The sequence below is a fragment of the Terrapene carolina genome, unplaced genomic scaffold, assembly GCF_002925995.2.
Source record: "Terrapene carolina triunguis isolate 2854851 unplaced genomic scaffold, T_m_triunguis-2.0 Scaffold69, whole genome shotgun sequence".
Classification (NCBI taxonomy): domain Eukaryota; kingdom Metazoa; phylum Chordata; order Testudines; family Emydidae; genus Terrapene; species Terrapene triunguis.
In genome coordinates this window covers 7,256,848-7,269,755 of record NW_020664420.1, presented here as the reverse complement: position 1 = coordinate 7,269,755, position 12,908 = coordinate 7,256,848, and the positions used below count along the sequence as shown (strand labels likewise).

Below are 12,908 nucleotides of genomic sequence, written 5' to 3'. Positions count from 1 at the left end.
TAATACCAAAACAGATAATCTAGGTTCATTCACAACTTTAATCTTGCGTTAAAAGGCTTGGTTTCTAAGATCACTTTCACTATATCTTCAAGAACATGTACGTTTTCAAAGGGGTATGTGAAATAGATTATTAGCTTTAAGGGGATTAAGAAGAAAAACCTAAGTTTAGTTAAGAATTCTTGCATAATTCTATAGTAAAACAGCTGCCTCCACTGTTTTCTACATCAGGACAATTGTGAAACAGACTACGTGTTAATGGAGAGAATCTCTCTTAAAAGAACTTCAGGCCGTTAGTTCCCACTTACCTACACTTTTCACAAAGGTAACTACAGAGTGGCCTGCTTACAAAAATAACCCCTCTAGTCAGTCAATGTAACTTTTTTTTTAATAGATTTTATTTTTTTGGCAATGAACATGATTTAACTGCAATATGCTGGATTGCTTGTATTCAATGTGATGTTCTCAAAGCTTCCTACTTCCTTCCTGGTTTTGAGGAAATGTAACATATGATAAGCAGAGAAGGTGGTTACAACTTATCTAAGAAGTCGTCCAGAGGTGGAATACCCTCCTTCAAGCCTTTGCGCTTGCGTATTTCAGCCACAATTTGCCCAAGACGAGAAGTTGCATCATAAGGATCTCCAGCCAAAAGTTGCCAATGATCAAAGATACATTGCGGAAAAGCTTGACCACCAGTGTTGGACCTCAAGTCAGCAGTGAAACCTGGTGGGGGGGAGGAAGCAAAGTCAGCCAGTCATACCTGCTGTGTCTAGGCAGAGTTGGAAGCCCTACTGTGGATTGAATAGTTTTTGCTAGAATGGCACAGTTGAGTGAGATTCTTGAAGTGTGCGTTTTGCTCTAGAGCAGAGCACCCCCAGAGAAAACCATGTGAACTCCAGTTACTGTACAAGAGAGAACCTCTCCTTTCTAGCTGTGTAAACACCGAGATGCTAAGCTCAACTTGGGCAAGAGCATGATTTTTTTAAAAAGAAAAGCACTAAATAATTAAAATAGCCAGTGTTGTATTATAATCCCCCCATTGTCCACTGTTTAATTCTTAGAACATCAGTGATAATCACACAAGGCACCTGGTTACTTCACACAGGAGCCAGGCACCTCTAATCCTTCCTTCACACCTACCGCTCCTGCTCCCAATGCAATCTGTTGCTCTGTGCTGGTTTCTTAGTGGAAAGCAACAGCACTGAAACCAGAAAAAAGGTTGGGGGAATAGGATGGAGCAGTCCTATCTTGACCCTTCCTTTCCAACAGCCAGAAAGTATTGTATGGTTCAGTACTGTATGCATGTGCTTTCCCAACTGCAACCTCTAGGAAACTGACCAGCCTGAGGCCAGGCTGATGCCTGAAGTTTACCATTTTGTTTTTTTCCAGGTTTCTAACTGAACACATTAACCTCTTATTTACTTTTCACCTAATTGTAATTACAACTGAACTGCTAGTAACAGTATCGCAATGGCTAACTCCTAGGCACCCCGCTTCCTGGGGGAATCTCAGACTCTACTTAGGCACCTGTATTCATTGTACAATGCACAGGGGAGACGTAAGCACTGCAGAAGCCAGCAAGCTGAATGGGGAACTACCTAAATTAGCCATGAGTGAAATGCCAAGAAGAGCGGGTGGACGGGGGAGAAGAGACCCACTCCATTACAACCAGGGTACTCACCTGGGCTGAGGGGTGAGTCAGGTTCAGTCCCTGCTGGGGACTTGAACTTTACTCCCTCATGGCAGATGAGAGTACCCTGACCCCTGGGTTATTGTGCATTCTAGACCCACACACCTGTCTCATGGATGGGGCCCAAACCCACTGCTGTGCTCTGAGAGTACCTATAGTATCAGGCCCTATGGGGAGATAGGTGGAAGACAACTACCATGAGAAACTGCAGGGTTTCAGCAAAAGCTGTGGTCCCAGTGTCAGGAGTGCTGCTGGCTTTTGTGCATGCCCATCAGCAAAAACGTAGGTGGCAGCTGAATGGCAGACACACCTAAATGATGGACTTAAGTACCTTTGTGGATCTTGCCCTTTTTCCCTAGAGGAGCAATTCATATGCATCAGAACTACTTTGGATGTAAGTATATTTATTAAAAAAGGATGACTTTTTTCACCTTTCCCTCTTCACAAAACAACTACTGCCTCCTTGCCCCCCCCCTCCCCCCCCGCAGCAATTCAGCTGTGTGACTAGCTCCTTACTAACTGTGATATCAGTACTCCTGGGAATGCAACTTAGTATGAGCTATAGGGAAAATATCAGTTTTTTGAACATCTTCAGTTCATCAGCTGAGACTGACAAGCCGTACCTATACCAAGGAAATCTAGGTGCAACTGTTTTGGAATTTGGGTTTCAACAAGATGCTCTGGTTTAAATTATGACTCAAGGTACAGAATAATCTGCAACCTACACAATGTATCCTATCATTAGAAAAAGTTCAAACTTCTGATTGCAAATAGCACCTTCCAAACAGGAAACAAAGAAACCTGTGTAATGTCTGTCTGAATCTCCAGAGAAACAAATAATAGTTCTGATGTGTGAATTGCCTTATTCTTACAATGTTGACTCTGAAACCTAAAGATGATCCTTTAAATACTCATTTCATACTGATAATTTCAGCAGAACTATCCAGTTAATATGCTTCTCACAACAGCTAGCTGTCTCAGACTATGTCAAAAGCCCATCTATTATCTTGTCCCCCTGCCCTACAGCTGGCAAAGCCTCCAGCTTCACTACTGAACACATCCCCACTGCAAAAGGGCAGTTTCAGTTTAAAAAAAAAAACTGAAAACTGACAAGTTATGGGCAGTGACGGAAAGGGATATAATAAGTTAATCAGTAAGGCTATGTAGATTGTATTATTCGTTTAAAACATCAGGCTACCTCCTCGGCTGTGGTACGCTGGTGTAGCTCTGTGTTACACAGAAGTTTGCTACAGCATAAGAGGGGCCTTAGGTCCTGCTTTTAATAAATCTCTTTAGTGACAGAAGTAGCGTCCTGGTCACTCTGGAATGTCCTCAGCTGGGAAGAGTAAGTTGTATGTGTCCGCACAGGGTGCCAAGAAGTTATTAAAGCCTAGCAGAGAAGGTGGTTGAAGATGCAAAAAACAGCAGGAAGGAAGTCAGATGTAAGAATTCCCATTTCATTAACTCCCAGCCACTTTGGTGGAAGTCCTCCCCCACCTCCAGACATACTTAAGGAAGGTACAAGGAGTTGGCTAAAGACAATTTGGCCTCCTTACCAAAAGACTCATTTACAGGTAGATAAGCCTTGACCACAAACATCGGGGTTCCTGCCACTTGGAATTCGTCAAAGACATGACCCCGTTTCCTGTTCAGCACACCATAGATACCACCAACCACTTGTTCGGGGCACTATGAAGAAAAATGTTATTAAGTTACACACAGATGGCAGTGGCTTGGTCATTGAACATAGCAGCACTAAACTTAGCACCAGACAATCCCTTTGGATTCTTCTCCCACCCTGGAACCACCTCTCTGTGTGCCTGCTTCCCTCCTCCAAATCTCTCCAAGGCGCTTCTTCACCAGTCTCAGGTTGTACAATTCCCAGCACGTCATTTGTATCTACAATAGACCGGACTGCAGCATATGTTTGTGCCACACTGTCCACAGGTTGTAGTGTTCAGTAAAGAATTGCTGCTCACTTTTTGCCCCAGAATAATAATTCTCTACATCTTTTAGTGAAAGGGCAGATCAGTGATAGGCAGGACTCCCATCATTTGTCTAAAACTAAGTGCACACGAAGGTAAACATGTAAATGGAATTATGTAAAAGAGAGCTTGACACACACTGATAACGCTATGTTAAAACAGTCAAGGTACTACTACAGGTGCTAAAAAGAACGTCTTTGCAGCAGTAGCCACAGCAGGCAGATCCAATTCTTCACTGCGATGCCCTCACTTGGCCGGGGGGACTGCGGGAAAGTGAAGTGATTCAAGCAACTCTACTGATAGTGTTTTCTGGCAGGGGATTTTTACTGGTACACATTTCTAAATTATGGCAGGCATTGAACTTGAGGTTTTTTTTTTTTTTTTAAGGCAAACCAGTATGTGTTTTGCTGTAGAAAGTAATACATACTTTTAGTACAAATAGAAATTGCCTGAGGTCTTGTATTTACCAAACAAAGTAATTTGAACCTTTCTTCCTCTTCCCCCCCAAATAAAAGCGAAGTCAGCGTAAGGCTTGGTCTACACTACAGCGTTAGGTTGACATAAGGCAGCTTACGTCAACCTAACTATGTCAGTGTCTGCTCTACAGCCTTGCTCCCACCGATGTATATGCCCTACTATACTGACATAACGCCACCTCCACGAGAGGCTTAGTGCTTAGGGTCGATGTAGACACTGTGTTCCTTACATCAGAGTTGTGAAATTGGTAAGAAAGCCAGCTCCCAGCTGGGCTGCTGCCTGGTCTCCCAGCTTGGGCTGCCGCCTGGGCTCTCAGCCTCCCAACGCTGCCCCTCTTCAGTTGGTGGAAGTGCTCCTGGTGACTATACAGGTTGACTTAAGATCACAGTGTAGACATGCCCTTACAGAGTAGGTCAGAACTCTAGAAAAAACTGCTGTTTAAGTATACAGAGACATATTTAGAACTAGAGCTGCGTATACTGCCCTCTTTTCTGCTCTGGTTTAGGTCCTCAGGACACTTGCATGGACACCCTCTTTTTTCAAGGGTTCAGTTATCCCTATTTTCTCTTGAATGTCCTTAGTAATAAAGGACAGAAGAGAAAGGCAGAACAAGTTCTTAGTTTCCCTGAGTGGCACTGGCAGTTCATGAAGAACAGTGTGATTTAACGCAATGCATGTAGCTGTCACTGCTCAAACTGGACCCTGTTCCAGACACACACAACTCAAACTCTACCATCTTCAGAACACAGGACCAATTTCTAAAAAAAACCACAGCAAGTGCAACATTCTTAACCCAGAAACAATACTTGTACAATGACATTCCTTTCATGTCTCCACTACATCACCCTCTTACATACCTGGATCTCCAGGAGATAGACGGGCTCCATAAGTCTGGGCTGTGCGGTCAGAGCAGAGGCACACAGGACACTCCTGGCAGTGGGAAGTATTTGCGCACCACCACGGTGGATCGCATCAGCATGCAGAGTAACATCATGGATATCAAAACGAACGCCCCTCATGTTCTCCCCACACAACACACCCTGCAAGAGAGTCAATGGCCTTTTACAGAATTGAAAGGAAAATGGTGGATTTGATACCGTAACTTTTTACTACTTTGAACGTTTTTACAGATATGGGAGTTCACTTGGAAATATATTTGACAATGTGCTTACACTGACACCTTGACCTTCAACTTAGAGTCGTAAACACTCCTTTTGGTATTAAGCAGATACCCTGAAGGAACAGAAGAACTATTCATTGCAACGTGGAAATGCAAGTTTTAAGAACACAGATGTTTTCACAACAAAGCTGCACTTGGAATCAAAGTTCAACCACTCGTAGACTGCAAACTATTTAATATTTGGGTGGAGGAATTCCATGCATTTACAGTCACTAGAAATCTTCCATCTAAATAGAGTTTCAATTTTTTTTCTGTTCTTTGCTGAAACTGTTCATAGTTTTGTGTAATTTCCTAACAGTTCTAATAAACAAGTTGTCTTTTCCTAAAGGTTACATATATATTCTATCAGTAGATAAAAAGGTGTTTGGATAATGTGAGCGATATTTAATATTTAATAATATCCTGCATGTAAACTATTATTCCTACTTACTTCCTTTGTTGCCCACTGGAAGCCAGCAACAACACTGTCTTTGATTTCATTTAGGTACTGGACACCCTTGGTGATGTCAACCAAGATATTTGGACCAGTTCCATCAGGTCCAAAGCACCAGATCTTACGAACTTCAGACACATCCCACTCATATTTCTCTGCCAGGTAATGGGCACGCTGCTTCATTTCTTGACGGGAACTGACTTCTCCTTTGTCTATGTCCTCTGCCAAGCCATCAGGGAAGGGCCGAGCTTTCATATACAGCCTGTTGTGTTTATTGGCAGATTTGGACAAGCACATCTGGCTCGACTCTTCACTGACTGTTTCACGATAAGATACAACTGGGTCTGATTTCTGTGAGGTAGCAAATAAATTCCAATAAAATTGTAATAGTGAACATCCAACATTTTACACTAAAATTACAAAAGGAACCTACTATGTCCCGTCATTCCCACATTTGTATTGTTTACCCTTTTTATAACAAAGTTCTAAATCATTTCTCTGCCTTAGGCAGCAGGTTTTATTTTGTACGCCTGGGGGAATTCTATGTCACTGCACATACACAGTAATCATGTCCGGCGCAGATTCCCGCCCCCCAGAAAATACATTCTGCCCAAGAAGTGCTGCAGTTCTGCCTTTCGACCACCAGAGGCTGCTGTGGTGCCAGGACACCTGACTGACCCGCAGAAACAGCGTTCATCACAGCAGCCTGCCTGTGGAACCGGGTTCAGAGGCAGAGAGGGGCACATGGGGCTGTTGGAGGGGGTGTCACAGACTGAGGCTCAGAAGGGCTGGGGGGGGAGGGACAGACTGGGGCATGGGCTCAGGAGCAAGTGGGGTGACAGCATTGAGCCAGGGGCTGAATGGGAGGGTGACTCCAGGGCCACATGGCGATAGGGGCAGATGTGTCTGACTGAATGGGAGAGGCTCGAGGTCAGCTGGAGTCTGCATGGGGGAGGCCTCCCTACTCTCTAACAATCCCCTTCTCCCCAAAAAGAAACTTCCATACTTTTCCCACCCACACCCAACAGTCCTCCAGGGTTCATTCCCAGGCTCCTTCCCTCTGCCTCAGCTCCTCCATTACCCCTGGCTCCCCCAAGCCTTTGCACTGTTTCTGAGGGGTACAGGAAATACGTTTCTATATAGTAGTTTAAATGAATTACCCAAAGTTCTGTATTAATATGCCTAGTAAGGAATCTTATTTGTCAAAAAAACATTTCCTGAATCTTTTTTTTTTTTGGTCTGTATTGTTACAGACATACTTGCTGACAGGTATTTTGAAATAAATTATCAAAATAATTGAAACTGGTGTGATTATATTGTGTTATTTTGACAAATAAAATATGCAGAATTTTAAAATATTGGGCACAGAATTTTTAATTTTTTGACGCAGAACACCCCCCAGGAGTAATTTTGTTCAAGGCAGACTTTAAAGCCAATTCCATTCACTAGTACAAGTGTTCCCTGACACAGACTACAGACTGCTAATTTCATTGAGACAATAAAATGCAGCAGAAGAACTGCGCTGTATTGACAAGTAGGATTATTATCTTCTGATTCCAAGATTTTCTGTGGAAAAAAAACTCAGGACTTATAAATATGGAAAATATCCAGTGAGAAGGAATCCTAGTAACAGAAATATTTTTCCACGGCCAAATACGTTTCTTAGTGCAAATGAAGATGTCTGTGAAATTAGCATGGTATTTTCAAAGAAGCCATAGGAAGTTAGGTGCCCAATTTGCATCAAATACCCTTTGAAAATCCCATCCTTAATGTGTAATCATATTCTGTACATTGCAGATATAAACACAAAAGAAGCCTTTTATACCTTGATTGGAATGCAAGCATGATCTTCTTCCAGATCTTTAAGGCAAATTTCTAGATGCAGCTCACCAGCTCCAGCAATGATGTGCTCACCCGACTCTTCAATAATACACTAGAACATGAAATACTAGTTGTGTAAGAGTAAAAAATTGTTTCTTAAAGTAATTTAAATCAGAACATTCCACAGGCATTTTCTGTTAGATTAATCTGTGATTGATTTTTTCTAAAATTGCTTAGTAGTAGCTGTTATTGTGGAGATTAACCAAATATCATTACATTTATGAAGTGCCTTTCATCCCAAGGACTTAACAATGAATCACCTTACCCACCAGTGAAATGTTGCAGGTGGTCTAACATCATACAGCAAAACTACACAGTAGCTTATGATAGGAAGTGAAGAGCGCTCCATAACATTGGAACTGTATATGGAATTCAGGCAGGCAGGCAGAAACTGCCCACATTAATTTAGCCAGACACTAAGACGAATACCATCCCCACATTCCCACACTTGGAAAATCTGTAATGACAAGTAGTCAGGATCTCGGTTTTACAATCTCATCTGAAAGATAAGCAACTCCCAACATCATGCTGGGACATTGTTTCAATACTAAATCAAAGGGAAGAGTGCTGCCTAATGAATAACCAATACTACTCATTGCAAAACCTGGGTTTTCCTTAGAGACTTCCTATCCAAGTTCTGACTAGGCCCATCCCTGCTTAGCTTATTCAGTTTCAAATGATTACAACGTAAGTGGTATGGCTGCAGATTCTAAACATCAGATTATGAAAGCTATCACGAATAAGTCTCTTTTTGAATAAAGTCTAGTCCCTCAGGAGTACTTCATGGCAAACCAGCAACTCTAAAACTAACACTCACCTGAACACTAGCACTCACCTGAACCATGGGATCAGACTTGGCCAGACGCCTTAGACCTTCAACTAGTTTTGGTAGATCAGCAGGGTTTTTAGCTTCAACAGCAACACGTACAACAGGGCTAACACTAAATTTCATCACTCGCATGTTGTGTGCATGCTCAAAGGTGGTAATTGTACCCGTCTTCACCAAAAACTGGTCAACACCAACTAGACCAACAATGTTGCCACAAGGTACTTCCTCAATGGGCTCAACATAACGACCCATCATCAAAATGGTTCTATAAAGACAGAGATTGGGTAACAATCCTTAAATATCTGTTGAAACGATGCCTTTTTATACCTAAAAGGCAGTTATAGAAACTTCCTTATTTGCCTGCATTCCTTCTGGTACTCATTTTCTGTTATGTAAGCCAAAAAAAAAAAAATCATACAAATTTGGTATTTTAATAGAAAAAAGTAAACAATCCTCCTTTAATTAGGTTCCCAAAAATAGGCTTTGCAACCATCTTGACCTTTTTTTTTTTTTCATGCATGCATTCTTCTTCAACAGAAGCAAACTATTTCCATCTACCTTTGAATAGATCTTAGGTAGAGATCTTCCTTCTTGCCAGGTGTGTAGTTTGGTCCCATGATTCGAACTTTCTGTCCAGTGGAAACAATACCAGAGAAGACTCTTCCAAAGGCATAGAAACGTCCCTTATCAGTTGTGGGGACCATTTTGGAGATGTACATCATCAAAGGGCCCTTGGGATCACAGTTTTTGATACCTACAGTAAAACAATGCATTTCAATGAGGCTTCAAAATCTGTTTAAAACTAGGCCTAACACTTTACTGAGCATTTCCTTCCCCTTCCACTTCATAAGCCTTGTTTTTCATATGGTACCCATTATTGTGAATGCCTTCCAAAATTAAATATGCCTAAAGTTATAATTAACAGCTCTCCTACTTTCCAGTCCAGAGGGCACAGGTCTGTGTATGTGTGTGGCAGGTGTATAGTGTGGTAGACTAGCTCAAAGGAGTGGGTTTTGGGTTTTGCTCTTTAGGCATGGTGGTTTGTGGTCAACGTTATGTCTTCCATATGTGAATTCCAGAATTTGGCCAATCATCAATAAATCTCTGTCTCCTGCAAGCACAAGTTTTACTTTTCTGGTTGCAAGTTCCATTGCTCCAGTAGAACACACGTGTTATGGAAAGCCAAGATCACAGAGTGAGGTGGTTCCTCATGTAACTTGGCCTACTTGGATGTAGATCTTGAAGAGGAGGGCAAAAGCTTTGATTTTGACTCACCAGGAACCAAAGCAGCACACTGTGCACTGAAGTCACATGTTGCCAGTGGTCTGTTACAGAGGAGATTGCCTGCCATTAGTGACCAACTGATTTGTTTTTAAAGTGGTCACCTGTTTCAGACCTAGGTACAGAGAGTTTCAGAAATCAAGTCTGGAGGTCATGAATGCCTGGTTCACTATGGCTAAGTCCAGATCCAACAGGAGGCCGCGCAATCTTCTTGCCAAATCTAGATGGTTTTTGGATCAATATTTATTTGGGTTTCTAAAAGCAGTGAAATGTCAGGTGGACACTGAAGCTGCAGACTGTCTTCGTGACCTAAGAGAAGAAGCTATCAATGAAGGGCAATATTATAGAGATGATGAGTTCTGCACAGTGCCTCCTTCTCCCTACCAGCATCATTTCAGTCTTACCCAGGTTCAGTCTCAGCCATTTACTCTTTATCCAGTTGCTGATCTCAGCTAAGCCTTTGGTTAGCTGGGAGATGGCACCATTTGCCTCTGATGTAATGGTAATGCACAATTTCCCTTAGTGGCTTCATACAGATGTTGAACAAGATGGAGGTGATGATAGTTTAATATGGGACTCCACATAAGGAGTTTGGAAGTGGAGGAGCAGGTGCCCATCATGATTCTCCAGGTATGGTCTGATACAAATAACCAAGACATCTCAGCATGATGGGGTAGTCTGCCCCATTATGCATGCTGAGGCCTACAGATCAACCCATCCCCATCACCTGTTGTGGCCTTTTAAGATTTTGGGAGGTCTGATACAAGGACACTCGGATATATTGGTAGAGAGAAAGTGGTTCTGGGAATTAGTGTTGGGAGGACATACCATTACCGTCTCTTTAAGGGACCACAAGCGTTGCCGAGTGGGTGGGACAAGGCTCTCCTCTCTCCCAGACAATTGGAATGATCTTTAGGAAGGGGATCAGCATATATACTGCCTCGTTCACAGCAGAAGGCCTGCCTGATGAACCTGAGGACTAACTGGGGAAAAGGAGCAGCTGGGTAAGGCCCTACAGCTGGCCTAAGCTACCACCACAGCTCCAAGAGGGGAGCTGGGGAACTCCTGCTTGGGAGAAACCATCTGAAGTACAAACCCAGCTCCAGGAAAGAGCGCCTCCTGAATAGAGGCAAGAAAACCTATCAAGACTCTTATATGGAGCCGGAGTGGGCATGAATTCCAGCAACTAAAGAAGTGATTTAATAGATCAGAACTCCACAAAGTGGGTATGTGCTCTGAACTAATCCGGCCTGGGTAACTGACTGGAAGAGTCCGAGCGGGTGCTGTGAACAGCGTACTTGCACAGCCCCCTAACACGTCATGTCTCTGGGTTGGGACAGCAGGATTCCATATTTGATAATAACCAATGCTGCAATGATATACTTGCTGTTGTGTTGCTTCGTGCTGTACATCCCAGGGTTAGTGCACACCGTCCTCCAAACTCATCCCACCCATGTATTCTCAGAGACTGAATTAAAGACCATCCAGCAGATAAGGAGTTAAAGTGAATTGTGCAGCAACATGAAAACATTCAATTATCATTACTGAACAATTGTATTGTGGTAGTACTTAGAGACCTCAACCAGTTTGGAGCCCCATCGTACAAACACAGAGTAATGGAACAAATTAAATTTAAAAAAGGCCAGCACAATGTAATAACCAACTCTGAGCCAGATTTATGTGGCTTGTCACCTAGTCAGTTTTACTCCACGGGTTGGGGATAACAACATATTTTTAATCTTTGCTATGGGCCTTGTGTAGTTAGTGTTGCAAAGTCAAAGAGCAGCCTCCTTACCCATAGCAGCTTCATCGTCAGGTGGCCCCTCATACAGAAGTTCACAGCGATATTTCTGTGCCGTTACAGGGGAAGGAAGGTGCATGGTGATCATCTGAAGCAAGGCATCTCCAGCAGGCAGCCAGTGGCGCATCACAGCCTGAGAAACACAAAAGTTGCATCCTCACTTAAACTAGATTTGAGATGATAAACATAACAACTGACCCCAGAAATAACGAATGCCCTTTTACACACTATCCAAGAACAGAGTTGGGGCAAAAACCAGGACAACTAATCAAAGCTCTCCTGGGACCATTTAAAAGTTCAAAAGACTTTAATCTAACTAAGCAGTTATTCCACTCATTGGCTGTTTTTTTTCTTTTTTTAATGAAAACCTTCACATTTGAATTATTCAAATGGAGCATTCTGAAAACTCAGTTTTTTCCAAGCTGGTGCACTACATTTCAGGAGGAAGCTATGCTTCGGGCCACCTTAAACTCTGAAGCTGTGAATGGAAGCAGCAGTTTTAATGTTTATTGACAAACCATTAGTATAACTGTAAATTTTCTAGGTGTAGTTTTGCCATCAAATTTAACTAATCAGTTGTGGAAAATTGTAGAAAGGATACCCAATTACACCATTATTCATGACATTTCTATGAGTTATTAATTCTGTGCTCTACAGTAGTAATTGCAGTTCTTTGTGACGGCTGGCTCTGCACATCCACACCACCCACCTGCCTTTCCCTCTTCCATGGAGTCTTATACCCTTAAGGACTCTGGGGTTTAGCAGAAGAACTGAGATAAAGCTTCTTACAGCCTCTGCTCTGAACACTGAGTGCTGCAAAACGGTACCTGTGAGGTCCCAATAGTCACTGCTTTTCTAGACATTTCCCAAAGCTCATCCCATACGTGGGAACATGCAGAGGCAACTTTGAAAAAGTTATAGTTCTCAAGGCAACCAATGTAAAATACATATGTGTGTGTGTGTGTGTGTGTGTGTGTGTGTGTGTGTTTTGCATTAGCAGTTTTCTTCAGTTATTTATTTATTGCTTATCTGAATGTGAATCCAAGTTCTCTCCCTCTTAACCAATATGCCTTTGTTTGGTTGTGCAGTATCAGACTCAAGTCCTGTTCTCATATCTCAAGGGCTCACACTTCCAAATCATTTATTGTCAACTGGGGCACTCTAGATACACAAGGTTGTCTTTGTTTGGCCCCCTATGACTAGTTGATAAACTTTGAGATTTGCCACTGACAAATAAGGTAGGTCCTTCTAAGACCCACAAAGTATTCTAGAAGGCTGTGCTGTGTAGCAAAAATAGAAGGGGACCAGCAGCAAATGTTGCAACTCCATTAATCCTGACTGTTGGGTTAAAGGA

General features: G+C 42.5%; 1 protein-coding gene across 1 annotated transcript in view; it reads right to left on the bottom strand.

The window, feature by feature from the left end:
- Window positions 1-382: 382 nt before the first annotated feature.
- LOC112113822 (elongation factor 2-like) overlaps window positions 383-12,908 on the bottom strand; it is a 31,822-nt gene continuing 19,296 nt past the window's right edge. Inside the window, exons 8-15 of the mRNA XM_026649305.2 lie at window positions 11,549-11,687; window positions 9,031-9,226; window positions 8,479-8,737; window positions 7,588-7,695; window positions 5,760-6,113; window positions 5,007-5,189; window positions 3,244-3,376; window positions 383-720 (exon numbers count right to left, since the gene is read on the bottom strand). Of these exons, the coding sequence (XP_026505090.1) occupies window positions 527-720; window positions 3,244-3,376; window positions 5,007-5,189; window positions 5,760-6,113; window positions 7,588-7,695; window positions 8,479-8,737; window positions 9,031-9,226; window positions 11,549-11,687 (1,566 nt within the window). The 3' untranslated portion in view covers window positions 383-526. The remainder of the gene's footprint in view (window positions 721-3,243; window positions 3,377-5,006; window positions 5,190-5,759; window positions 6,114-7,587; window positions 7,696-8,478; window positions 8,738-9,030; window positions 9,227-11,548; window positions 11,688-12,908) is intronic.